Source organism: Peromyscus leucopus, chromosome X (assembly GCF_004664715.2).
Source record: "Peromyscus leucopus breed LL Stock chromosome X, UCI_PerLeu_2.1, whole genome shotgun sequence".
NCBI classification, from domain to species: Eukaryota; Metazoa; Chordata; class Mammalia; order Rodentia; family Cricetidae; genus Peromyscus; species Peromyscus leucopus.
In genome coordinates this window covers 45,570,039-45,597,576 of record NC_051083.1, presented here as the reverse complement: position 1 = coordinate 45,597,576, position 27,538 = coordinate 45,570,039, and the positions used below count along the sequence as shown (strand labels likewise).

General features: G+C 34.0%; 1 protein-coding gene across 8 annotated transcripts in view; it reads right to left on the bottom strand.

The window, feature by feature from the left end:
* The window catches only part of Dmd (dystrophin), a 2,209,767-nt gene that overhangs the window by 1,144,913 nt on the left and 1,037,316 nt on the right, over positions 1–27,538 (bottom strand). For all 8 annotated transcript variants that reach the window (XM_028881805.2, XM_037198928.1, XM_037198927.1 and 5 more), the window contains 2 exons: positions 23,911–24,105; positions 3,375–3,547 (listed from right to left, as the gene is read on the bottom strand). In XM_028881805.2, the coding sequence (XP_028737638.1) occupies positions 3,375–3,547; positions 23,911–24,105 (368 nt within the window). The remainder of the gene's footprint in view (positions 1–3,374; positions 3,548–23,910; positions 24,106–27,538) is intronic.

Genomic DNA, 27,538 nt, shown 5'->3' with positions numbered 1-27,538 from the left:
ATCTGTGGTAGGTGGTATTTTGCCAGTTCCATAATTACTGTAAGTCATCAGGTTCACAGGTGGGTAAGATTGGTGATTACTTTTCTTCACTGGTAGTGAGCTTCTTCTTACAGTATATAACAATTAACACAAAGACACACAACTGGTCATGATTCAGAGAAGAAGACCCTGTAGAGTACTCAGCTCTAAATGTGTCACCTGAACCTTACCACTCTTCCCAAGGCTAAGAAATCATCACAGAAGGTGAGCTAGAAAGACTGTAAGACTCAGAAATGATAGATGACTAAAAAGAACTGTTTTCTGGATAAGCAGGAGAGTTGTATATGAACTAATAGATTGTGACCATACTCAGGAGGTCTGTACCAGATCAAGCCAGACAAAATCCCAACATAGAAGGTAAAGATAACCAGAAAGCGCCACCCTAGATAAAGAACTACTGGCAATTAATAGCTGCTGGGAGAAAACGAGTCTATTTTCTTTAAGGGTTTAACTATAGTGTGTTGACCATATTCCATGGCAAGCCCCACACCAGAAGTATTCGGACAGCAGAAAAAATATTTTGGTTTTCAAAGATAGCACAAACTTGGGTGGGTAATGAAATGGGGGTTGATCTTGGAGATGATGGAGAAGGATGTGAATATGATCAAAATACATTGCATGAAATTCTCAAAAATTACTTAAATATTATTTTAAAGAAATGAATCATGACAGAAGTACTTTATTTTGAGTCATTCCTGAGTCCAAATAAGATGGTTCAATTTCAGTTAGTGGGGAAATCACTCTTGCCCATAAGATAGCATATCTTATATTTATCTACCCTTATCTTACTGGCTGGGTATCTATTTTGTCTCCATATCTGTAATGATCTTCAAAGCAGAGACTAAGTCTAACTCATCTCTCTGTAGTAACTGGGAAAATATGGAAGTATAAAAATAAATTATGGGCTCAGCGGGTGCTTTCTGCCAATGCTGATAACATAAATTCATTCCTGGGGACACACATGATAGAAAGAGAAAACAACTTTCCAAATAGTCCTGTGAACTCTGCTTGTGTACTATGGAACATGAATGCCCCATCCCCACATGAAACAAACAAAAACGTAATAAAATAGCAGAAATCAAACATGTCAGAGCCACAGGATCATTTTTGTCATTACAATACTCCTCTTTTAGCAAGCCTTTGTACATTTGCTCTGTCAGTGACTCCCCATGACAACAGAAAATATTCCGTTCCCATTTTATATTTAAGGAGTATAAAATTTAGGGACTTTGTTCAAGAATGCACAGTCAATCTAGATAAAAGCCATGATTCCCAAGGAAGGTGAACTCCAGAGTTCCTGTTTATAAGCAATCACTTATAAATGTTTTATCTGAGATTTGACTAAAATTCATAGAAAATGAGAGAGCTTCTAATTGTTGGAAAGGCCAAGGAGAGTAAAGAGAGAACTCCCCTTTGGCCCCTGGACAAGAAAGAGTAAGACTATTGAGTTTAGAGACATAATTACTCACCAAAAACCTAAAATATCTCAAATCGTGGGAAATTTCAGCTACTTTCTCTATGGACTAGCATTGGTTTCCCTGTTTCAATATTACATCTAGAGTCAAAGGTGAATTGAAAAGAAAATAACCATTTTAGTCTGTTCAAAGTGAATATACTTCTCATAGATCATCAGATGTATGATTAAAGTGAAGAAGCATCCTCATAAAGCAAAAATACTACATGTTTGTCATGATGGTAGTGCCTAAAGAAGTATAGCAATCAATGAGTACTCAAAAATACCCCAAAAGTTCTTAGTATATGTGCATAGCCCAGAATGATGCAAGAAAATAAGAGAAAAAGCACAAAAGACAGTGGAATGAACACATTCCAAAAAAAAATTGATGAATCTGACCTCATTTGGAGAAGCCTGCAGTGACTCACAATTAGTCCACAGGGAGTATGAAAGTATACTACAGTAACAATGCCAGATTGTCTTTTACAGTATGTGTGCCAGATTGCTGATTTTCTCTTATTCAACATCATTGAAATTAGACATTATTGGTCTAAACGTTTTGCAATTTGTTGAGATAAATGTATTATTTCAACTAAAGAGAGATATTCGCACAAAACTAAAATTTGCAAAAACTATAAATTAAAATTTTTATTACTACACAGTAAATTGTACGGGAATGTCACATCAAAGAATATATTTTGCATGAAGTAACAACCAAATTTGGAAACACTTGTAAGTATAAAATGATTTATGGATATAATATTATAGTTAGTGACAAACACATACTCCAGCTTCAAGACATCATGATCCACTAATAATCTTGTATTTCAAGAGCCAGAAAACATTTAAAGTGTATCCTGATGAATATGATTGGTAAGATAGAGAGGAAACAAAGCATTTTAGAAACAGCGAAGCAGTTTCATATTGCTAAAACACAATATAGAAGAGTTGTAGTGCAGACAACATGTGACAAATAGCATGGCTGACCAGATCTAGGTGAATAGAAGTCATGTGAAGACTGTTTATGCCAAATTAATGAGTCAGTGTTTTATTCACAGGAAAATAATGTTACAGAACTAAAGTTATTATATTTTACAAAAATAACACTAGAAGAAAGATAATTGGGAATACAGTAAAGACAATCATTGGTGAAAACTGAAATTATTCTCTGAAATATCTATTTCAGAGTATAATGTAGTAAACTAAAACCTGAAGTATAAGGATGGCTATAAATAGACACATAAGAGATACAATATATTTGAATTTTTTAGGCAAATGAAGAAGTCTACATTTAAATTAAATTAAATTGATTTATGAGGTTAGAAAACTTGTATTCTAAATTTATAAAAGAAGAAATAATTCACCTATTGTAACGTGACATTAATGAGTATGAATGACTCCAAAAATTAACTCAAAAGTTAAATATTTTCCTTAAGGTAAGCATGAAAATTGATTTCAAATCAATTAAATATGATTTCCATATTAAACATAGGGAAAGAGTCTATTAAATACATCAATATCAACTTCCAAATAGAAATAATAAATTAAAATGAAGGGATTTTTTTGTTATATTAAAATACACTGCTCTAAGTACCATAACTCTTACAAATATACAGGAGGCAGATAGAATTAAAGATATATATTTTACACTTTGTATCTGCTTAATTAGATGAACAAAACAGCTTTCACATTATGTGCAGTTTTAGAGAATGATGTAATATAGAAACATAATGTCTCAGTAACTCAGTCCATTAGTAATAATGTGCTTGTATTTTATATTTATATATTTTCTGTCTTTCTACCCATGGAAACTGTTTGAATGATTTTAGAGTTTCTTGAAAAGTGAGATATAACCTTTCAGGACAATTAAAATGCTACCTACCCTTGCCGTTCCTTGTACATTCTATTAACTTTTTCCCACTGGAAATCCAGCTGTGACACTGCTTCCTGTAGCTTCACCCTTTCCACAGAGGTGGCACTTTGCAAGGCTGCTGTCTTCTTCTTGTGAATAACATCAATCCGACCTGAGATTTGTTTCAGATTGTCTTTTATATTCTGTAATAATGAAAAATATGTATCATAAAAAATAAATCAACTTTCTCTAGAAAGTAAAAAAGGAGACATAGTCCTAGAAGAAATAGTTTCGCAATTCTAAATCACTGACTTTACTCATATTAGTCTTTATTTTCTATAGTTGAATATGCCTAAATCAAATGAGTCTTTATTGTCTTTATTCCAGTATAATTGATTTCACCCTACAGCTTAAAATTGCCTTCATTTGATTTAAGATATTTTGGATTTTCTATTTTCATGTCTACAGAATCACTGTCTCCTCTCTGTATCCTTATCTTATGTCAATACTAGAGTGTACTTGTTGGTGTTTTCATAAATTTCCATTTGTGCCCAAATGACTTTCCATTAGTACTTATGACTTACAATATCTTGTAAAAGATACTGATATTCAAACTCAGATTTTTATCCAAGGCATGTGCTCTGAAATCTAGACAGAACTTAATTTGTTGGCAGTATGCTGCCTCAGTAGCATCCCTTCTTGACAGGTCAGCTCTAGTTCCTGGGGGTTTGATGCTGCCTTCCTGCCTCTGGAGGCTTCTTCATACATATGGTGCACATATACTCATTAAAGCACACACATACACACATAAATTAATAAAAAAAACTGATTTTAAAATCAAAACTTTAAATGCTGTTGTCCTGGCCAATCACTTGGCCAAGTGACTACCTCTCAGGAAGACAGATCTTTAAGCTATGCTTAAAGAGATAGGAGAAATAATTATCTTTTTCAAGAGATGACATAGTTATCTTTGCTAGAATCCATGTTCTTCAACACAGCCACTCCAGATCCACTCTAAGGTTCAGTTGTGTCTGTCTACTTTTCTCAGTCCTGATTCAGAAAGGCACAACATTTCATTTTGCTTCTCTTCTGTCTTTTTCTGTTGAATGCTGACCAGAGCCCAAGTATACTTACTCTAGTACTTTGGTCATTTTCACTCTTTCTCTAATGTTTTCTAGAAGTTTGGAGAAGGACTGATGTCTCATTTGGTCATGAAGAATGTGAAATGTGGGGTGGTATTCAAGTAGCAGAAGCAGGAAAGGCATTTAGCCCATATGTAACATTTAGAAAAAGAGGTAACAAACAGAAGCAACTGATTTTATAAAATATAAAGAACTGTGGGAAAATGGCCTGTGGTAGAGAGCTTAGAGGCATATAATAATGGGTTTTGAATCTCAATCTGAAAACTGTGTTTAATTCAGTAGCTAAGAGTGAAGTGTGACTTTGTAAATTATGAATTATGAAAATTAAGCTGTACAACCTGGTAAGAATATAGATCATGTAAATTATAAGCAAATGTTCTAAATGGAGCTCTAAAATTAAAATGAAATCAACTTTTGCTTATAGTCTTATATATCCGCTCAAAGATGTATAGAATATATCATGAGTGGTATGAATTCGTTTCAAGTTAGGGTTTTCTTAGTAATGATAAGCTATTCTCTTCAACTGCATAAGTACCCTATGATGGGAAATTTACTTATTTGTTCAACACCTCAACTGAACTCTGAGGTAAAAGGCCATATCTGACACATAAGGTAGTGACATATGAGGGAAAGGAGGGCGTGATAACACAGAAATAGCCTGTGAATTTACTCATCTTTAAAATTCACACCAAAACTCTCTTCCACCACTTTTACTTACAGAAATGGTAATCACAGAAATATGCTGTGTTTTAATTGCATAAGAGATGGTTACATGGCTAGAGGAAGATTTTAAGAGAACACATGCAAGGTTGCATGAGGATGGATCCCTTTAGGAGTAAAGCTGGAATGAGGAGATCAGTTTGCCCAAAGATTAGTTCTGATAATATCTCATTAAAGGCACTGTCATCTTTCAGTAAAAATGGAATATTTAGTTGGATTTATTTTCACGAGGTGTGTATTTATTGACTAAAAGTTTATATTTTATAAAAACGAAGTTGACAATATAACAGAAGTTATAAAAAAATGTTTTAAGAGGATAGAGTGGATTTATTATCTACTATCAACCCTAAAAAATCACTATACCCAGTGTGTCTCCTACAGTCTGTCTTTACTTTTGTTAGTTTCAACAGGACCTCTATGTTTGTGGCTCTGAGCCTTCAGTATGTTTAGAGATGCTGCAATAACCTGACTATGTCATGTGCCAGGAATTTACACCAACATGATTTCACTGCTGCTTCTGCAAATTTGTCTGACCTGAACAACTTGAATTCAACAGCACTTACAAGATGCAACTTCTGATTCTACAAGTCATTGATATCTTTTTCACTTAGCTATTGAGCCATCAACAAGAATCAAAAGTCTGGTAAGCTTTCTATTACTTTTTAAAAGAAAGTTGATTCTTTGAATTCACATTAGACAACTGATCACACTTGCCTATATTTTGGTAGCCCAAATGCTTAAAGCACATAGCTCTAAGCACCTATAAAGGCTAAATTCAAATAAGAATAAAAGGATCTTACACACCAGCATACAAAATTATCTGGTTCTGGTTTAATGGGATGTATAAGCTTGTATGTGTACTCCTAATCACATGAGTGCATGTGTGCAAGCAAGCACAACCACACATGATAAATACATTATCTGGGGATTTGAGCTTGAAAATTTCTTGATATAGCCTAACTTTCAGTTCTCCGGAAAATTGTATGAGTGCTTAGAAGCAAGTCGTGAACTATCCTAGTATTCAAAGGCAGTAAAACGTTCTAAAATGAGAAAAGCAGAAACTGGGACAGGAGATGTCACACTACCTGGATATCAGATAATCGGTTCTTCCTGAATTCCCAGAGAAGAGTGAAAAAATTGGCTGAAGTCAAGAGAATATTTTTCAAAGTCCCTAAACATAATATCATCCCCTAGGCATGCCATACACAAAAGTAATATTAGCACCAAAGATAAAATTAACATTCTCCAGAGTTTATATTAAAATACAAAACCTCTTATAGTTTTGATAATTTTAGTTAGTCTAGAAATAAGTGATCTTTATAGTTTTTTACCCCAACCCCCCCAAATGAAACCATAGTGTCTATAGTTGCTATGGTGAAGGAAAATCCCTTGTAAAATTTATGTTTTTGCTTCCTGAATAGTTTCTTACCTTATCTGAAATTATGATGTCAAAATGATAAAGTACTCAGTTTTTTTCAACACCCTTTTTAATTTTGAGAGGTACTGAAAAATTGACTCCCTCATTTCCAGATTATAATTGATGTATGTTTTTAAGTCACTCTACTTGTAAGTGAAGATTTTAAATATAAAATGGAAAAGGAAAATCAAATTTCTAGAAGGTACTTGTTCATGAATTAAATAATCCACGTTTAATAATTAATATTGTGAACTATTAGACATTGATTCAAGTCTGTTTCACAGTATTATATAAGTTCAACAATACTCTGATGAATATATTATGAAGATATAAAAATATACAGTGAAATAAATTTCATAGAAGGAAGACAAAATACAGGTAATAAAGTAAAAAATTTGAATTAATGTGCCACTCTGCTGTGGTTATCTGTTAAACCACATTTAACAGAATCATTAATGGCATGGACATATTAATATAGGCCTTGATTTTGAGGTATGTAATACTTTAAAAATGAATATTTCAGAAAAAATACATTTCAAAGAACTGTACACAGATATTATAAGACTGAAGTACATTGCTTATTCAAGTTTATGGAATATGCATCCTTGTAGGCTAAAAAGGGAGATAAATAGGAGATTGCAGACACTATATCTAGTAACCTAAACAACGAATTTATTTGCCAGCAAATTATGTTAAAAACAAAGGTCTCCAGCAACTCTTCATTTAACCATTTTATGTTCTCTCTGATAATAGGTGGATCTCTATAATTTAGTATTTCTGCCACTTAATGTATAGTAACACTAATTTTCTTTCTGTAAGAGTGTTTGACTAGAGTGTCTGCTTCTTCCACACTGTATGGCAAAGTTATTCATATGAATGTAAGAGGATACTATGGAAACATAACCAAAAGCAGGAGATAATAGTACCTGTTACATTGAACTTACTCTTGATTTTGATGAAAAAATCTTTAAAACAAATTGCCTGAATATTTAAATGATTTTTCCTTACCTACAGCACAGTTTTCTACCTGGAATATCATGAAATATCCTAGTATTTCTTACATTTTAAGTAATCTAATTTCTGTTTCCCTTTCCCCATAGTCATGAAAATAAATGGCCAGCTCCCTGATCCAAAATATAAAATGTAGTTTAGCCAACAATGAAGCTTCAGCACTCAATTAATAAAAGGCTATTGTGGAAAATTCATGGGCATCTTCATTCTTTTGTTTTCTAATATCAATTAGACTGTAAAACACATTTCTGAGGTATTTATTATCATATGAAGATTTTAAAAGAGCCAATTGTATATAAAACATAAATCTAATTACTAAAGTTTGCTTTTAACAATAAAATATTTACTTATAAAAATTTTAGTTCTCTTACTCAGAAGAAGGTATATTTTAAAATGCAATGTAAAGTTACAGATATATGAAGACATACATTAAAATTTAAGCAAATATGAAATTGTTATTTCAGTATTTCTTATCCTAAATGTGACTTACATATTTTAAAGATTCAGGTCTAAATGGGGCTAGAAATGTAGCTCAGTGTTAGTTAGGATGCTGGGATACAATGTCCAAAGTACTGGGTATAAACCTCAGTACTTATGTAAGTATATTGAACTTGATGTTTTAAAAAATGCTGAAATTGCTTTCCAGTTTTCCTTTCTCTGAATGTTTCATAGCAATGGCAACTAATGCCAAGAAGCATGTGTAATTCACTTTTTTGGTGAATTTAAAGAAAAATTTATTTCTTTTTATTTCATTTGTATAGGTGTTTTGTCTGCATGTATATTTGTGAAAATTGTGTGTGCAGTACCTGTAAAAGGCAGAAAATGTTGGTATATTCTCAAAACTAAAGTTCCAGACAGTTTTTAACCACCATGTGGGAGCTGGGAATACAACTCTGGTCTTCTGGAAGAATGATTAGTGCTCTTAATCGCAGAGCCACATCTCAAGCCCCTTCATGGATTGTTTTTTCTTGGCTTTTAGAGACAGGGTTTCTCTGGGTATCCCTAGCTGTCCTGGAACTGGCTCTGTAGACCAGGCTGTCCTTGAACTTAGAGATCCCCCTGCCTCTGCCTCACTGGGATTGAAGGCATGTGCCACACCTGCCTTGCCGATGGGATTTTTTAAACACCTGTTTATAATATCTGTGTACGCCCCTGTTGTTTTGTTCCCAGCCCTTTTATCTGCTAAAGTCACCTATGAGGAAATGTTAGTCAATTCTTTTATTTATGTATCACTTAAACACATGGCATATTGAGATAGTAAAATAAGAAAAGGAGTAGGTAAGAACCCAAACCAGTAAAATATATCTATCACTAATGAGGACCAACAGGAGAGGTGTCCTTCATGTAGAACAAGTAACTCGCTAATGTGTAACTATGCTTCAGTAACTCTGATTAAAATAGGGAGAGATTTCAGTCTATGAATTGATAGAAATTCAGCAATAGCGGTACTATGTTATCTTACAGAATTCCTCCCTCAACCAATTAGAGCATTTAACTAGCTAGCCAGAAACATATGTCTGGAAAAACCACTTCAAAATCTTTTGAACAGAAAGAATTGTACAAAGGTAGAGTCTTTAAATTAGCTTGGAAAAACAGGAGAAACCCTTTCATCTCTTTATTTTTTCTTGTCCCCATTCAACTCTAACATTTTAAAGTTTTGCCTCACAAAATTCATCAATAATAATGTTAAGATTTGTAGTAATTTTAAATCAATCTTTTAGAGACAAAAAAATCACTGAGTCCACAGTTTGCATCCATGTGTTTCCATAAAAACACTTCAGTTTTTGAGAGGATAATTTTTTATTATTCCTCCAACTTACCTTTCTAATATACAACTTTTAAAATATCTTTACTAATGTTTTTAACCAGAAGAGCATTTTTTGTATCAAAAGTTTGTCTAATACAGCAGTTAAGTATAGACTTTAATGAAGGCTTATCTGTGGGTATAAGGATAAGCCTCTACACTACACTTAGAAATTATATTGGCTTCTGAAGTTGAGAATGGGTGGGGGCACAGGAGGAGAATTTGATGCAAATTCAGTATTCATGAGTGAAATTCTCAAAAAATTAAATTATATGAAATAGAATGGAGATTTAAGTGTAAGAAAACAAGCAGGATAAGTCTCACAACAATACTATTTAATGACTGACTACATTACATGGGCAAATTACCTAACTGCTAGAAATCTTGGCTTCTCTATGATAATATGAATGTAATAGCAGTGACTTCCCCATGAGGTTATTGTGATGAACAAATGAGTTATTAGAACTAAATTGCTTAGAACATTATTCTTTTGAAAAAAACATTTAAGCTGTTAATATTGTTCAAAGCCTATGGTCTCCAAAGCTTAATGCAAGTATTCTTCCTTGATGCATCGTATTCTTAGGTTCTAATTTTACATTGCTTTGTATTAAGTTAACATTTAAAACTTATAATGTACATTTCATGTTAGATTATCTCCTTTCCCTTTATTACTTTCTAAATTGTGTGTTGAACACTGACATGTATAATTAATCATGTCACAAATTACTTAAACATAAAGGTCATATAGTGTTTTTCTCTTGGCTTTTAGAATGATAAGCACAGTTCTTATAGCAACTAATATTAATATAAATAATATATAAATTTAAAGTTCTTATGCATAATAAATGGATTATAAATCTGTAAAATATAAATAAATAGATTTGTAGACAAAATAAAAATGTTGAACTTGTTTATGAAAATCCATTTAGGATGGAATTATATCTTAAAGTGTTCTTTAGCTGTTGAAGATAACCATCCTGATTGTCGAGGATACTGTGATCTGGTCAGGTAACTCTTGGCTTCTTTACTTTACTTCCCTTGGTTATTTCACCTTTAAAAAGGAAGTGGTGGCAAGAAAGCACGTCTGCATGTTCTGCCAAATTTTCCCTAAGGTTTCTCCACAGTTCCTCACGTACCTAAGAGGTAAACAAAGCCTTTCATTCTGAATTCTATTTGCTCATGTCTCCCAGATGCCATAGAACGTCAAGGACAAAAATGATACTGTAAAAACAGGAACATTATTACTCAAAGTGTTCTGCAAGCTAAATGTTTCTAGTTCAAACAAATGAAAAACAATTCCACTGTCCATGATAGGTACGTTTATGATTAAGCTGTACATATTGTCTAAATTATTTTGTAGAAAATTCTGACAGGAACACATGACAAAGGAGACGTGTGTGGGAGCAAATGTTTTTCTTTTACTTGAAAGATGGACATATGGAAAACTATGTTTCCCAAAGATTAGCAGCAGACTATGCTTTAAAAATCTTGCATAACGGACCAAATTGGGACAGGTAGATTTAATGGAGAAAAAGTCTAAAGCAAAAAAAAAAGTGCAAGGAAAACAGGCAAAACAAAACAAAAAAATCTCTGGTCATAGCAAAGTGATGGAAACAAAAAACAAGGGGAGAATATTTTCTGTCCTCTGCTCACTTTATATGTTTATTACATTTAAATATGTCATCATGATTGTCTTGTTATTGTTATTAAAATTGATAATCTGTTATGAATAACCAAGAAAATTCAAATATATTTAGCATACAATCTAAAATGTTATCAGAGCTACACAAAATATTTGATACTAAATTGCAATAAATAAATGTTTGTTTTCAAAGAGAGTAAGTAGATTTGGTGAAATTATATCCATGGCCACACATTATGATGAAAATAAAAATATTTCACATTCTAAGCCATGAGAAGTTTTGCTGGACCTCACAGGCAGGGTCATGTAAGATATAAGACTGCTATCCTACTGTGTACTCAGACTGTTTGTTTAAGCTGCCTCTAAAAGAAGACTCTAACAATTAACATTATTTGCCTAGGATTTCCCATGTAATCATCTTTTACAATATAAGTTAATGCATAGCTCCAATCTTAATTTATGTACTTTTCCATATACAACAATGTAAGTGTATCATTTGCAGCAAAAACAGATGTTGAAAGCAATCTTCTAAAATTTACCATGAACGCTGAAAGCATCCATTTAGAGATATTGACTGATGTTTGTAGCACTACCTGTTGTCTGGATCAGGTGGAGACAGTGACTTAATCCTTTGTAAAACTATATTAAAGATTTCTGTAAAGTATGCCTCATTCCCTCTTCAAGTGATGCTTTCTGTGTTGTTCACTAAAGGGCAAAGCCCATTGACAGGGACAGATCCACACAAACAGATCCACACACAGTCACAGAACAGGCACAGATAAAGCTACCAGGACAGATTCACAAGACACTACAGACAGGCATAGATTCAAAGTCATGCAACAGACAGACCACTGAAGACACAGGGAAAGTAAAGTAGAGAGTTCAAATCTGTACTGGCCGGGCAGTGGTGGCGTACGCCTTTAATCCCAGCACTCGGGAGGCAGAGGCTAGCCTGGTCTCCAAAGCGAGTTCCAGGAAAGGCACAAAGCTACACAGAGAAACCCTGTCTTGAAAAAACAGAAACAAAAAAACAAAAAAACAAACAAACAGAAAACCTCACAAAAAACAAAAACAAAAAACAAAAACAACAACAACAAAAAATATCTGGACTCATTCTTCATAAATGACTCCAAAGGGAAGTGCTTTTATTTCTTTCCTTCATGCTACACTGACACATTTTGGTGACTTGCACTTAGTCACCAAATATGTTTAACCCACACATATAACAATTGTTTAAATAATTCATGATATCAAGATATAAGAGATATATTTAAATGTTTCACACAGAAAACAAACAAATAAAACCACTCTTTCATATAATTGTTCTAAATCTATGTGCATAAATTAAAAAAAAATAACAATTTAAAAACCTCCCAAGGGGGAAAAAGTGAGAGAATGAAAGCAAGAGTTAATGTGTGAAAAAGAGAGAAGTTAAGAAAGCAAAAAGTTCTTGGGAAAGCACCTTTATGGTTTTGCCTAAGGCTTGACCAGTAAAATGTGGGAATTGAGAGTACTTGGTGCTCATATCTTATTTTAGGGGGGAAAGTCCTTGTTTTTTTGTAAAATATGCTTTGACTTTCAGAAATAATCATACTTGTGGAAAGTAACTGTACTCGAGTAACTAAATAAAATAACCACATTTTGAACACATTGACTGACATAATGACACTTCATAAGGCTCAGTTGGATACTATTGGTGGTGTTAGCATATTTATGCTTATAGATGTAAGCAGGGAAAACTCCACAAACTAAATTTTCAATTTCATAAAGAAAAAAAATAAAAATCAAATAACAAAGTGTAAAGTTAAACCTCCAAAGGGGAAGAAAGGGAAAATCATACTGATGAAATAAATCATTCTTTAACAAGATATTCATTATGCTTAGGTAAGTCATGGGTCTAAGCTCATGATTTGAAAAATGTGTTTCCCATTCCAACGATAAAGTTGGGAAAATGAATTCAAATCCTAGCATGGAGAGGGAGGTGTATGGGAAGTCTCAACCTATCTGAAAAACAGTTGCTGCTGGGTGTCAGTTTTCCCTAAGAATGTGCTGCCTGTTTGGAAAGCCTTCCTCCATGACTGATGGAAGCAGATGCAGAGACATAAGGTCAAACATTGGGCTTGTTCAGGGAGTCCAGCTGAGGAGAGGGTAGAGGGATTGTAGGAAACAAAGGGGTCAGGAACATAGCAGGAAAACCCACAGAGACCACTAGCCTGGCTCATGGGAACTTACAGAGTCTGAACCAACAACCAGGGAGCCTGCATGGAATTGACCTAGGCCCTCTGCATATATGTGGCAATTGTGTAACTTGGTCTACTTGTGGGATTCCAGGCAATGGGAGCAGGGGCTGTCCCTGATGCTTTGCCTGACTCTTGGGAACCTATTCCTCATGCTGGACTGCCTTGCTCAGCCTGAATACAGGAGGAGGTGCTTGGTCTTATGGCAGCTTGAAATGCCATGCTTTGCTGAATCCCATGGGAGGCCTGCCCCTTTCTGAGCCAATATGGAGGAGGGGTGGATGGAGGGAATGTGGGGAAGGAGGGGGAGGGAGTGGAAAGAGAGGAGGGAGGGAAGCTGCTGTCAGGATGTAAAATTAATAGAGTTAAAAAAAAAGAATGTGGTGCCAGGTGGGTCAGCCATGCTTCATTAGAAAGCCACATTCAAGAGTATATGGGCAGCACAGATTGTGAATGTGTGTGTGTGTGTGTGTGTGTGTGTGTGTGTGTGTGTGTGTGTGTGTGTAGGGGACCACAAGTTGGATGAAAAGATAAAGAGAATATATCTTGAAGGGGTTGTGAAAAGAGGATGAATATAAATAAGACATACTGTAGGAAATTCTCAAAGAACCAATACAAAAATGAAAGAAGTTTGGATAACACACAGGGACAAATAGCCAAACAAATGGAAACACATGAACTATGAACCAATGGCTGATGGGCCCCCAACTGGATCAGGCCCTCTGAATAGGTGAGACAGTTGATTGGCTTGATCTGTTTGGGAGGCATCCAGGCAGTGGGACCGGGTCCTGTGCTCATTGCATGAGTTGGCTGTTTGAAACCTGGGGCTTATACAAGGTCGTTTGGCTCAGTCTGGGAGGAGGGGACTGGACCTGCCTGGACTGAGTCTACCAGGTTGATCTCAGTCCTCAGGGGAGTCTTTGCCCTGGAGGAGGTGGGGCTGGGGGCTGGGGTGGGGGGTGGGCTGGGGGGAAGGGGACGGGGGAGAACAAGGGAATCCGTGGCTGATATGTAGAATTAAATTATTTTGTAAAATAAAATAAAATAATAAAAAAGAAAAAAATGAAACAAAAAACCAGAAATTAAATAAAAAATAAAGTTGCATCCTTTTCTTATTAAACACTACACTTGATCCTACTTTAAGTAATATGATTCATTTACTAAAAAATAAATGTTTTGAGGTTGTGGGGTGTTTTTAGGACAAAAAAAATAGAACAAAATGTTATATATCACTGAGTAACACAATATAGAAATTTAGCTAAAGTCCATGTAATTCTCTAAAAGATGCTTATTTGCTTAACACTTTTATCCTATATATATCCTCTCATACCACAAAATAAATGCCTGGATGCATCAGATTTCCATTCAAGAGAAGTACACTGAGTGCATAATAAGTGCTGGTTACTGCTCTCAGAGATGCAGAGGCACTAGTGAAGAAGAAAAATATATAATTTCCTATACTTGTTAGTGGGCAATATGGATGGATATTCATCATCACTGGTGAGAGGTCAGTATTAGTAAATAGATAGCTCACTTGCAATGTGTCACCAATGCTGAAAATTGTATCTTGTGAACTCATTATCTTGATAAATGCAGCCTTTTAGTTACATAGCTTTACATATTAAGTGCATTTAAAGTCACGTGCATTTTTATATTTATAAATCCTGCATTTCAGTTTTATTTTGGAGGTAGGTTACGATAATAGCTTTACATGGTTTAAAGTATTAAAGGTGCCTTGACACACTTTGTGACTTGGTTAACACAGGACTTTTATTTCTAAGAAAAAAATATCATTGAAACCCATTAGTTGCTGTTAGAACAGCAACTGTAGGACAGTACAATTATTTTAAAATGAAAAGAATAGCTGGGTGGTGATTGTTCTCGCCTTTAATTCCAGCACTCCAAAGGCAGAGGCGGGACTGGACTACAGAGTGAGTTCCAAGACACCCAGGGCTTAAAAAAGAGAAAATGAAATACCAAAGACTCAAAATACAGTTTATTTCAGTTTGTGGATGTTGTCTTTAAATGACACATGAATACAACACCCTATATAAGAATTCAATTTCAATAGCCAACAGATAGATTTTTAGAAAATATTAAAGAAATATAAACTTACATACAAAATTAAATAAATATCAAATAATACAAGCAGACAAATAAAGGGTTTATATATACCACAGGATAAATATCGGGAAAATATTTTTTTTTAGAGATGTAGCTTTTTCTTTGTTTGGGGATATTTGTTTGGTTTTGATTTTCAAGCCAGGGTTTCTCTGTTTAGCCTTGGCTGTCCTGGAACTTGCTCTGTAGACCAGGCTGACCTCAAACTCATAGATATCTGCCTGACTCTGCCTCCTGAGTGCTGGAATTAAAGGCACACACCACCTCCAGCAGGCTCAGAGACATAGCTTATAATATTCATAGTGTTTTCATTAGCATAAAAGATTTGCTTCCAAATGTCATTAATAAGACATAATACACATTTCTGTGTACCAAACTGTTACATTAGGAGATATAAGTAGAATTTTAAGAGCTTTTGTAATAAAAATTAACTTTCAGAGTTTGTCTGATCCATGGCTGTCTTGGACCAATTGCAGTAATGTTTTGCTGCAATGTCATCAAATTGATGGAAAACTCAACCCTTTACCTAGCATGCCCTTTTATTAAACCTCTCTCATAAGCCACCATTCCTTTATTTTCATTTGGGTATTTTCTTTGACTCTGTACATATGATACTACTGAGTATTATTTAATCCCCCTAGCACTAAAATAGAAAAATAATCACTTTGCTCATGGCATTTGTTTTGTCTTTAGGATTGTCATTATTAAATATATGCTTAAGTGGTATGAAATAGGTTTCAAAGGAGTGAGACCTCAGAGTGTATGCTCATAAATCTATTGGCAGTATCTCTGCCCTTGACTCAAGACAACAGTGAACTTCATCAGGAATAATAACAAAGAAATCTTCAAACCATTAATGAATCATACATCAATTGAACATCTATCTTACCTGAGGCCCAAATCTTCTAAGAAGTGGTCTTAAGAATGTAAATATAGAGCCAAATCTGCTATCTAACATTATTTTACTATGAACCTAGTCCAAGTCACCTTAATCTATCTCCTGGACTCATTGACCTTACTCTTGGCCAGCATAACTCTAGTCTCCAGTGAAAAGTCAGGAGGATCCTTTTAAAACAAAAACCAGAGCATATTTCCCATTTACTAAAAAATCTATGAAGGTTCACTGTTTACACTAAAAGAAAGGAATTCTTTACAACTGCCAGCTAGGACCTTCATACTCTTGATCTTTAAGTTTATTTTGCTTCCATCCCCCAGTCTTCTTATTTTACCCACTACTCTGGCTTTCTTTCAGACTGTTGTTGAAGACAGGCTCACTATCACATTTTGAACTATTTACAATTTCCTTTGCCCAGGGTTGTAAGGCTGAATCCCTTACTTTTATGCAATCTGTGCTCAAATGTTCTCTCTACTACTCCCTTTCCAATTTCAATCTGAATTCTGCTAATGCATCTGTTCTTCTCTATTTAATGGTTCTATATCTGCTTACCTAACTCTGGATTATCTTTTATCATAGTAAGTATTGCCTTGTAATGGCAATATTTGCTCATGTTGTGTTTGTTAGCTTATATTTGACTTATATAACTTAGTGGAAATGATGCAATGTGAAGTTTTTTCATTCAAAATATTTTCTTCAATGTTTCCATCCTTCTGACCACTTTCTTCATCCTTCCTATAGAATTTATTAATGTTGGTATGACACAATCTAAACTTAGATTCTAAGAATATCTTTTTCTGTGTTTTGCCTAAATTTACCTTCACTATATTCAACAGAACATCTTAAGAAGGACTTCATGAAAGAAGCAACAACACATATCCTAAAATAATTATTTGGGTTAAATCAATTTCTTCAGTATGATGGCTGTATACATCAGTTGTGACGCTCCTGTACAGTACATACAAAGCATGAGTTTGGTCTATAGTACTAAAAATAAAATAAAAACTATGCTTCATCAATATAAGTTTTGTTCATTTTTAATACTCATATTTTGTTTCTTCATCTTCTTCATGCACAAGAGAAGTATAAAAATTGTATCTGTTTCATGGAGTTATGAGCAGGATTGAATTAGTAAATATAGATAAGTTGTTTTAGAAGCACACTTAACTGGATTAATATTCCATTAAAAGTATGAGACTAGTTGTCTGTCTTAGGCAGGGTTATTGCTGTGATGAATCACTGTGGCCAAAGTAACTGGAAAGCAAAGGGTTTATTTGACTTATACTTCCGTAATACTATTTCTCATCAAAGGAAGTCAGAATAAGATCCCCAGCAGGGCAGGAACCTAGAGGTGATGCAGAGGCCACAGAAGAGTGCTGCGTACTGGATTGCTCATCAAGGCTTGCTCAGCCTGCTTTCATATAGCACCCACTAATTAAGAAAATGCCTGACAGGCTTGCCTACAGTCTGATCTTATGGAGGCATCTTCTCAATTCAGGCTCCTTCCGCTCAGATGACTTTAGCTTGTGTCAAGTTGACATAAAACCAGCCAGCATATTGTCCTTATTATAAACTTTGCTCCTATTTGTGTGACAAAAACCATATATGTCAGTAGCATGGCCTAAGTGAACAATTCAGGAACTTGTCAGTGAAGTAGCAGCAATATCACTGGCCAATTCTGTCCATGTGGAATGGAGTATGCCAAAGGATTTTGAAAAGCAAATGCTGACTATAGAGTATATATACCATTATTTTTAAATGTCCTTGATAGAATTCCCATAGAAATAGATCTTGAAACAAGATTGTGCATGCACATAGTATGATGGGGAACCACCCTAAAAAACTGGTTAAAAAAAAAGAAAGCCACCGAAAAGCACCATTATGAGGCAAGTTTCAATTATGTATGTAACAGAGTTGTAAGCATGACTCATAAGGTTGAGTCATGCTTCAGTTACCCCACCTGATGGGTGAGTGAAGACTGCTGCTCATATACCCCTAGTAATCACTCATTTCCTGCAATTGGAAGGAAATGTAGGCAAATAGACTTTTAACTTCAGGAAATTTGTGGGATTTGATGACTCCAGAAAAAAAAATGCAGTCAAAGAGTCAGAGGTGCTTTGTGCTGGCAGTTGCCAGTCAGTGTGAAGGGAATAATAATGAAGAAACGGGACTGGGTGAGTTTTCAGGAATGTACAAGAAACCAAGTTATAGAAAACTTTCAGTAAAATTTGGAAAAGGGAGGAAGGATGGATTCTTCTCATTAAATTCCTTAATAAACAATTTCTATATTCATGAAAATATTTCAAATATTTAAAGTTCTCATGAGGTGATATTTTGGGAAGGATAGAAACATCTGTTTTGTTTTCATATGAGATACTCTGGAACTAGAAATTTCAATTTCAGCAAATTTTATTTTGATAGATTTTATTAATATGATCTTTTATTTTGAAAAATAAAATTGCAATGAATTCCTAAGTGTGTAAAGTTTACAAAAAGTTTATTCATTTCAAAATAATGATGCTACTCTATATGAATCATTAAATTTTACCTATAATTAAACATAATTAATTAAAATTGATACTAATGGTTTGAGCTAAGAACATCTATTACTTATGTGCATGTTTGTTACTCATCTCTATTTAAGTTTTCAGGAGTGCATTAGCTTTTAAATGTAGACATCTATATGAGGATAACATTTATCTTCACCTTATGTCAAAATGATTAGGCAGCTCTCCAATTTAACACAAATACTCAAACCATCCATGCTACTTAATCATGCTGCATTCAAGGTCTAATTATGTATCTTATATTTGGCTTGTACTGAATTGTTAAGAAACATGAAGGTTAAACTCCAGCATTGTGTGATATAATTTGTAATTTGATTCATGTAAATATATCAAGAATAAAATTAATCATAATTTAACTCCAAGCCTTCTTAACCAGTAGGAGTATATTTTGTGTTTCACATTTCTATTTTATGAATATGGTGGAAATCCTTAAAAAGAAAGAGAACAAAACTCTTAAAGAAATCCAGGAAAATACAAACATGTAGAGAAAGTGAATAAAACCAATGAAGACATGAAAAATGGAAATAGAAGCAATGAAGAAAACATGAACTGAGGGAATCCTGGAGATAGAAAATATAGGTAAGAGAAACATGAACTACAGATGCAAGTGTCACCAGCAGAATACAAGAGATAGAAGACAGAGCCTCAGGCACAGTTGTATGATAGAAGAAATTGAAACAATGGTCAAAGAAAATGTTAAATCTAAGAAGTTTCTGCACAAAATATCCAGAAAATATGGGACCCTAAGAAAAAAACAAACCTAAGAATAATAGGAATAGAATAAGTAGGTTTCCAGGTCAAAGGCCTGAAAATATCTTTAACAAAATTATAGAAGGAAACTTTCCTAACCCAAAGTAGGAAATGCCTGTAAAAATACAAGAAAAAAATACCAGAAAATAAAGAACCCCCACCAACACATAATGGTCAAAACACTAAATGGACGGAACAAAGAAAGAATATTAAAAGCTACAAGGGGAAAAGGGCAAGTAACATATAAAGGCAGACATATTAGAGTTACACAGGACTTCTCAATGGATTCTTTAAAAGCCAGAATGGCCTGGACAGATATCTTGCAGACTCTAAGAGGCCACAGATGCCAGTCCAGATAACAATACCCAGCAAAAAAAATTCAATCACCATACAAGTAAAAAAGAAGATGTCCTATGACAAAGTGAAATTTAAATGGTATCTATTCACAAATCTAGACCTATTGAAGGTGCTAGAAGGAAAATTCCAACCTAAGACGGCTAAGTACCACCCAAGAAAACACAGGAAAAAAGTAGTCTCACCCCATCAAATTCAAAAGAAGGAAAACTACCATCACTGCCACCTACAACAACATCAAAATAACAGGATTAATCATTGGCTATTAATATATTTCAATAACAATGGACTCAATTCCTCAATAACAAGACACAGGCTAACAGAATGGATGCGAAAACAGGATCTATCCTTCTGCTGCAAACAAGCAATATACCTCAACATAACATATTTACATTACTTCAGAATAAAGATTTTGAAAAAGATTTTCCAAGCAAATAGGCACAAGAAGCAAACTGGTATAGTGATTCTAATACCTAACAAAACAGACTTCCAAGGAAAACTAATCAAACTAGATGGAGAAAAGTAAAAAATTCACTAAGATGATATTTGAATTCTCAACATCTATACCCTACACACAAAGGCACACACGTTTGTAAAGGAAACACTACTAAAGCTTAAATCACACATTCACCCTTACACATTGATAGTGGGAAACGCCCATACCCTACTCTCACCAATGGACAGATCACCCAGACAACAGCTAAACGGGGAAATACTAGAGCTAACAGACATCACTAACCAAATGGATCTAACAGATATCTATAGAACATTTCACACAAACACAAAAGAATACATTTTCTTTTCGGCACCTCACAGAACATTCTCTACAATGGAACATATACTTTACCACAAAGCAAGTCTCAACAGATGCAATAAAATTGACTACCTCCTAGTGGACAACTGGATTTCAACAACAACAAAAGTAAAAGAAAGCTTACAAACTCGTGGAAAGTGAAAAACTCTCAAATGAATGACTACTGGGTCAAGACAAAAAGAAAGAAAGAAATTAAAGGCTTTATAAAATTCAATGAAAATGAATTTTCAGCATACCCAAACTTATGGGACACAACGAAAGCAGTGTTAAGAGGAAAGTTCATAGTGCTAACTGCCTATGTAAAAAATTAATCTCATACTAGCAGCCTAACAGTACACCTGAAAGTTCTAGAACAAAAAGATGCCAAGCACCAAGAGGAGTAGAAGTCACGAAATAAGCAAACCGAGGGCTAAAATCAATAAAGTAGAAACAAACAAACAAACAAAAAACAAAAGAATCAATGAAACAGAGAATTGTTCCTTTGAGAAAAGATAGGCAAATCCTTATCCATACTAACAAAAAGAAAGAGAGAATATCCAAATTAACAAAATCATAATATAAATGTGGGACTTAAGAACAGACACTGAGGGAATCCACAGAATCATTAGATACTAATTCAATAAACTGTACTCCACAAAATTGGAAAATTTAAAAGAAACGAAAAATTTCTTGATAGATAACACTTAGCAATAGTTAAATCAAGATCAGACAAACAATTTAAATAGACCTATAACCCCTAAGGAAATAGAAGCAGTCATTAAAATCTCTAAACCAAAAAACACCCAAGGAAGGACAGTTTTATCTTAGATTCTACCAGAATTTCAAAGAAGAGCTAATACCAATACTCTTTAATTTTTTCCTGGACTCGGCCCTCTAAATAAGTGAGACAGTTGTTTAGCTTGAACTGTTTGGGGGGCTCCCAGGCAGTGGGACTGGGACCTGTCCCTAGTGCATGAGCCAGCTTTTTGGAACCTATTACCTATGGTGAGACACTTTGCACAGTCTTGGCTTAGGGAGGAGGGGCTTAGACCTGCCTCAACTGAATGTGCCAGGCTCTGCATGGGAGACCTTGCCTTTGAGGAGGTGGGAATGGGAAATGGGTTGGCGAGGGGTTGTGGCGAGGGAGGACGGAGGAGAGGGGGATCTGTGACTGATATGTAGGATGAATAAAAAAATTCTTAATTAAAAAAAAACAAATAAAAATAATTTTCCACAAAATAGAAACATAGGGCATATTACCAAATTCATTTTAAGAGGCCCCAGTCACCCTGATATCCTGATAACCACATAAAGACTCAATAAAGAGGGGCTGAAAAGATGGTTCAGTGGTTAAGAGCACTGACTGCTCTTTTAGAGGACGTGGGTTCAATTCCCAACACCCACATAGCAGTTCACAGCTGTGATAAGAATTCACAGAGACTGAAGGGACATCCAGGGAACCTGCATGGGACTGATCTAGGCTCTCTGCATATATGTCAGAGTTGTGTAGCTTGGTCTTATTGTGGGACTCCTAACAAGGGGCTGTCTCTGACTATTTTGCAGGCTCTTGGGAATCTATTCCTCATACTGGGTTGCCTGCCCCAGCATTAATACAAGGGGAGGTTCTTTGTCTTTTTGCCATTTGATATGCATGTTTTATTGATGTCCTTGGGAGGACTGCCCTTTTCTGAATAGACATTGAGTGAGAATGGATAGATGGTGGTCAGCAAAGAAGAGGTTGGGATGGAGGGGCTGGTAGGAGAGCAGAGAAGGGAAACTGCAGTGTGGAATGCTAAAAAATAAAGAAATGATGAATTGAAGGCATTCAGCATGCAACATAATAAGTTCAAGGTCACCACTCTCAATATGTCTAGTAACATGGAAATGAATGAACATTAGATTATTATTAATGATTTGCATGTTTAATGACAATAATGAGCTTACAAACTATGCTGTCAGAAGAGATTAGTTAAAGTGAATAATGACAAGTATGCAGACAAGTCTCCTTTATCCAATGTTTGAGCTGATTCTCTTCACTGTGCACACAAAGCTTTTGACTTTTACTTCAAAGATTATAAGATAACAGCACCATTGTGAGCTGGACTGGATCCAGACATCCATGAAGCTCTCATTTAGTGTGTCATTTTATAGCTTATTTGATTTAATGTATGAGATTAAATTCAAGTCACTCAAGATAGTGAAATTTTGAATTCCAAAACAGTGTTTTCTATTTGTATACTTATACAGAAAACATATAATATGGAATGAGCTCCCAAGAAATCATTTAGCCAATAAAGTACTTTAGCTAATATGTGCTGCTGATAGCAAACTCATCTGTTTACAACATTCTGCTGTTTGTTCTGGCAAATGCCACGCTGTGGCTATACAATAATATTTCATTTTGAATGTGAAGTATAAGATTGCAAGACTATCTTAAGACACACATTTTCATGTATATTTTTCTGGATGATACATTCATTTATCTCTATACACTGCCTACTAAAATTCATAACTTATTACCTCACCATGATTTGTCACAGTTCAGAATTCAATAACAGACTACAATTTGTTTGGAAAAGGTTCAACTTGGTAAGAAGACTTTGGATGGTGGTTTCAAAGAATATATCTAAGGAAAATTCCCCCCCTCCTCTACCTCACATGTTGGTGTTACTGGTATATAACCCCATACCTGGCTTATTTAGATTCTACTCAATTATAGTCTATATATTATAATACATGTTTGAAATGAATTTGAAATGGAATATGTGCATTATATGAAGAAAGTAAGTAACTAAGGCAATGTAAGGTAGATACATTTTAAATCTCATCTAGTTTATCATTAGGAGAGGATAAAGTAAAGTAATATACTAGTTGTGAATAAACTCTATCAAAACTAGCTTCATGACTCTGCCCCTCATGAATCTGTGACCCATTATTTCTGTGTAGTGCAATATTTTGGAAAGCTATCTTTCAACACTAAGTATTTTAAAGTATTTCTAAGTTACATCTTACCTAACAATCTTATAATTTTTAAGAATTCCAAGAATAATTAAAAGTTTATTCACAGTGCAGTAATCATACAGTAAACTTCAAAGGAAGCACTGTGCTTTTACCTTAAGAGACTCCTCTTGCTTAAAGAGATCTTCAAAATCTTTAGCACAGAGTTCAGGAGCATTTAGAAGTTGTTCCACTTCTGATAGAGCTTGTGAGATATGACTGATCTCGGTCAAATAAGTAGAAGGCACGTAAGAAACATCCAAAGGCATATCTTCAGTCATCACTACCATCGTTTCTTCACGGAGAGTGTGCTGGTACAGATATACAAAAGAACATTTTTTAGCTTTCTAAGAACTTTTCTGACTTTATATCAATTCCTGTATACAGTTGGAAGAGAGCTGGAAATGGATTAAAAATAAACAGATATCAAGACATCTAGTAAAATAGTTATACATTCTATACATATATTTTCATCTCCTAAAATATGAGGTCCACACACTTTAGCACTCCAAATAGAAGACAAAAGACCAAAGTCATAGGGTAGGGAAGAAGTTAGTTAGACTATAAGAAAAGCAAAATATCAGAAAAGAACTGTTTATATTTAATTTTAACTTTTGCTCTTTTCATAAGAAAGAAATACTGTTTTCTCCTAGTGTTGATTGAGGTACAGGACTCATAAAATGGTTTGGTTGAGATTGTATGTACCTTATGCCCAAGATGCAGATATTGGTTCCAGCCTTCAATGCTAGCTTGTTATTAAATTAATTAACAAATTAAAGTGTCAAATAAGTTTGGTTGACTTTAGAATTTCTACTATTCCAGAAATTCCCAAGATCTTACAATGTTTGTCTTGCTTCCACATTGTCTGAACTTTTATCCAAATGCCATGGATAATAAAAGCTTCAGGCCTTTTTGGAGTTTGCCAGTAGTACTTATTTCCCTATTCCTCATAAAAAGCAATAATTAAATGCAGCTTGGCATGCAAATTCAGAAAGATGGATGACCTCTGCTCTTTTCTGTCTACAGTATAGGCAAGAACACTCCTGTAATTGAAATTATTCTCTCAGTAACTTTGTACTCAATTGATCAACTGCCACCTGCCTGTTGATGGGGTCAGCTGAGGGCTTCAGTGGCAGGGTCTCTAAGGAAGTTTGGACAATAACATGCTAACAAAGTCCTTTATTACTGCTGTCTCTTTGATAGAGCCATACATATTTTTTTCAGTAACATAATTAAATGGACTTTGAGATCCCATAATGAACTCAACGTCCATATTATGAAAACTAAAAGCAGATTAGTTTGGCCTCCTCTTACTTTCTCAGGATTAGGATTTTTTAAATCACTTTTTGCATGACAGATGAGTAAAATTTATTCTAACTTATTTGTCTTATCTAATATGTTTTAGAAAACTCAGAATTGCACAGGTCCATTTTAGAATGACATACAATTTATGAAATTGGCTATATTTAAATCAAATTCTTGGCACATATTTCTTCATCATCAATGAAATAACATACATGCATCTCTAACATGCAATTAAAATGATCATAGAAAGTTGAGTTTGAGTTTGATGAAGACAAATTAGTATTTAACCACAGATTTTAAAATCTAAATTATATTTCTGCAATTCAAATCAAACATTATATATATATATTTTACATATATAAATAACCTAGTAGGGTATTTGAACGTGAAATTTGTAGTGGCAGATTGGGTTCAAAACTATGCAAGAGAGTTAACATAAAAAGCCAAGCAAATTTATTATTACACACATGCATGCCATTAGACAGGTGACTATGTTGTTCCTAATAATATTTTGAAGTTAATAAATTTGTCTTTCTTGTTTGAAATTTACTGCTTTAACATCCAATACAAAGCTTTTTATCATATAAGTAAATGACATTTCTTAAAATATTTTATATAATGGTACAATTATCTTTGTATTTTAACACCAGTTCCTAAATAATATTTTTGTTATTAGTGTTGAATATAGGAAAAACAGTTATTTTTACGTTTTAATAATTATTCACCTTCTTTTTCAATAATGATTATCTTGAAATTAGAATTTCATCATAACCAAAACATCATACCCTTATGTAAAAGTTTAAAATACTGCTAATTCAAAAGTATTTTGATTTTTGCTTCATTATAATTTTTCTTTAAAGCATTTCCCAGATATCCTTTTGTGCATGAGCCTTGACTGACACTTAGCTTCCTCATATTCATTACTGATATTTCAGTTGTTGGCAGCTACTTAAATTCTTATATAGTAATTGTAAGTTAAATGCAGCAAATATAGTAACTGAGAATTCAAATACAGTAAATAAAAAGGCACTAAAAGTCAACTAGAATTTGGAGAGTAATATATATTTTAAAAAGAGGTAATTTTACAGCTGACTATTTTAATTTTTGGTGCTTGTAGCTAATTATATTTTGGTTTTCATGCAGATGCCTTAAATTAAATGGGATTGGCATTAATAATAATTAGTTCTAAAAGCACAGCACAGAAGTTCAGAATTCTAAAAATTAAGTTTTAATGTGAAGTACAGTCTTTAACCAAGGCTCAAAGAAACTAAGCAGCAGATAATCCTGGGTTTTATTGTTCAGTTTCCATTACATTTATTTTATTCACATGTCTGTATGAAGGTGTGTATGCATGGGGGTAGTGTAGCATATAGTGAGGTCAGAATACCAGTTGCTGGAGTCCCTGCACTCCTTCCATCTTGTAGGTCCCAGATTCAGCTTCGGGGCAGGCACTTGCTTTACCTTCAAGGCCATTTCACTGGCCCTGGCTTTTCACTTCTTAAGCCTTTCTCAACTCATTTGCATGTGTCAGCTATACCTTTATTGCATACAGATTTGCATGTTTTTACAGCATAGTATTGGTAAGCACAAAAATTCCACTCATACTTAAATGGAAGACTAATTTGAATATTATGTTGCAGTCAAATTCTAACTTTTAATAAAATGTTATATCTAGTTTTAGAAAATATTTGAATTTTTACTAAATACAAAGTCATTGTTCAAAGAAATATTTTCATTCAATTATAAGAATGGATAGTTTTATTACTATCTATATGGTGATTATTATCAGGACTAACTGTTGTAAGTCTTGAAACAATTCAGGCCTTTTAACAAAAACAGACTAATTAAGCCACTAGCTATTCACTCCATGCTCAAATGTGGAATTAAAAGAATTAAAAGATTGTCATCAACATTTCCAAGCATTAAAATTTTTAAATTGATGAAATCATTCAAGAAAAATGAGGGATAGAACTTTAAAAGCATCTGAATATGAAAGACTGTAATCATGGATCTTAAACAACTGATGCTGAAGTGATCATTTTTTTTCTTACTTTTAATTTAGTCTGTAACAAAAACATGATATTGTGACTATACCTCTGACAATATTTCTAATTACAGTGGATATTGTTGCAGTCGGAACTTTAAAAGTAAATTCTTGGGAAAAAGTTTTATAATTTAAATATACTTAATGATATCTACTTTAAGGAAAAAATTTTCCTCCTATTAGCTTAATACATGTTATACAGCTACCCAGTCACCCTTTAAAGCTGAATTCTAGGAGTACTGATCAGTTGAAGAGCAGAAACCGGGGTGATTTTTGAGCTTTCTTTGAGAAATCAGCGCAATGCCAATAACTCTTCAATATGGCTAGTAAATGGCTGACTCATTTAAAAAAAACTGTTTCATAAACTTTGAATATGCTAATGTCTTGTAATACTC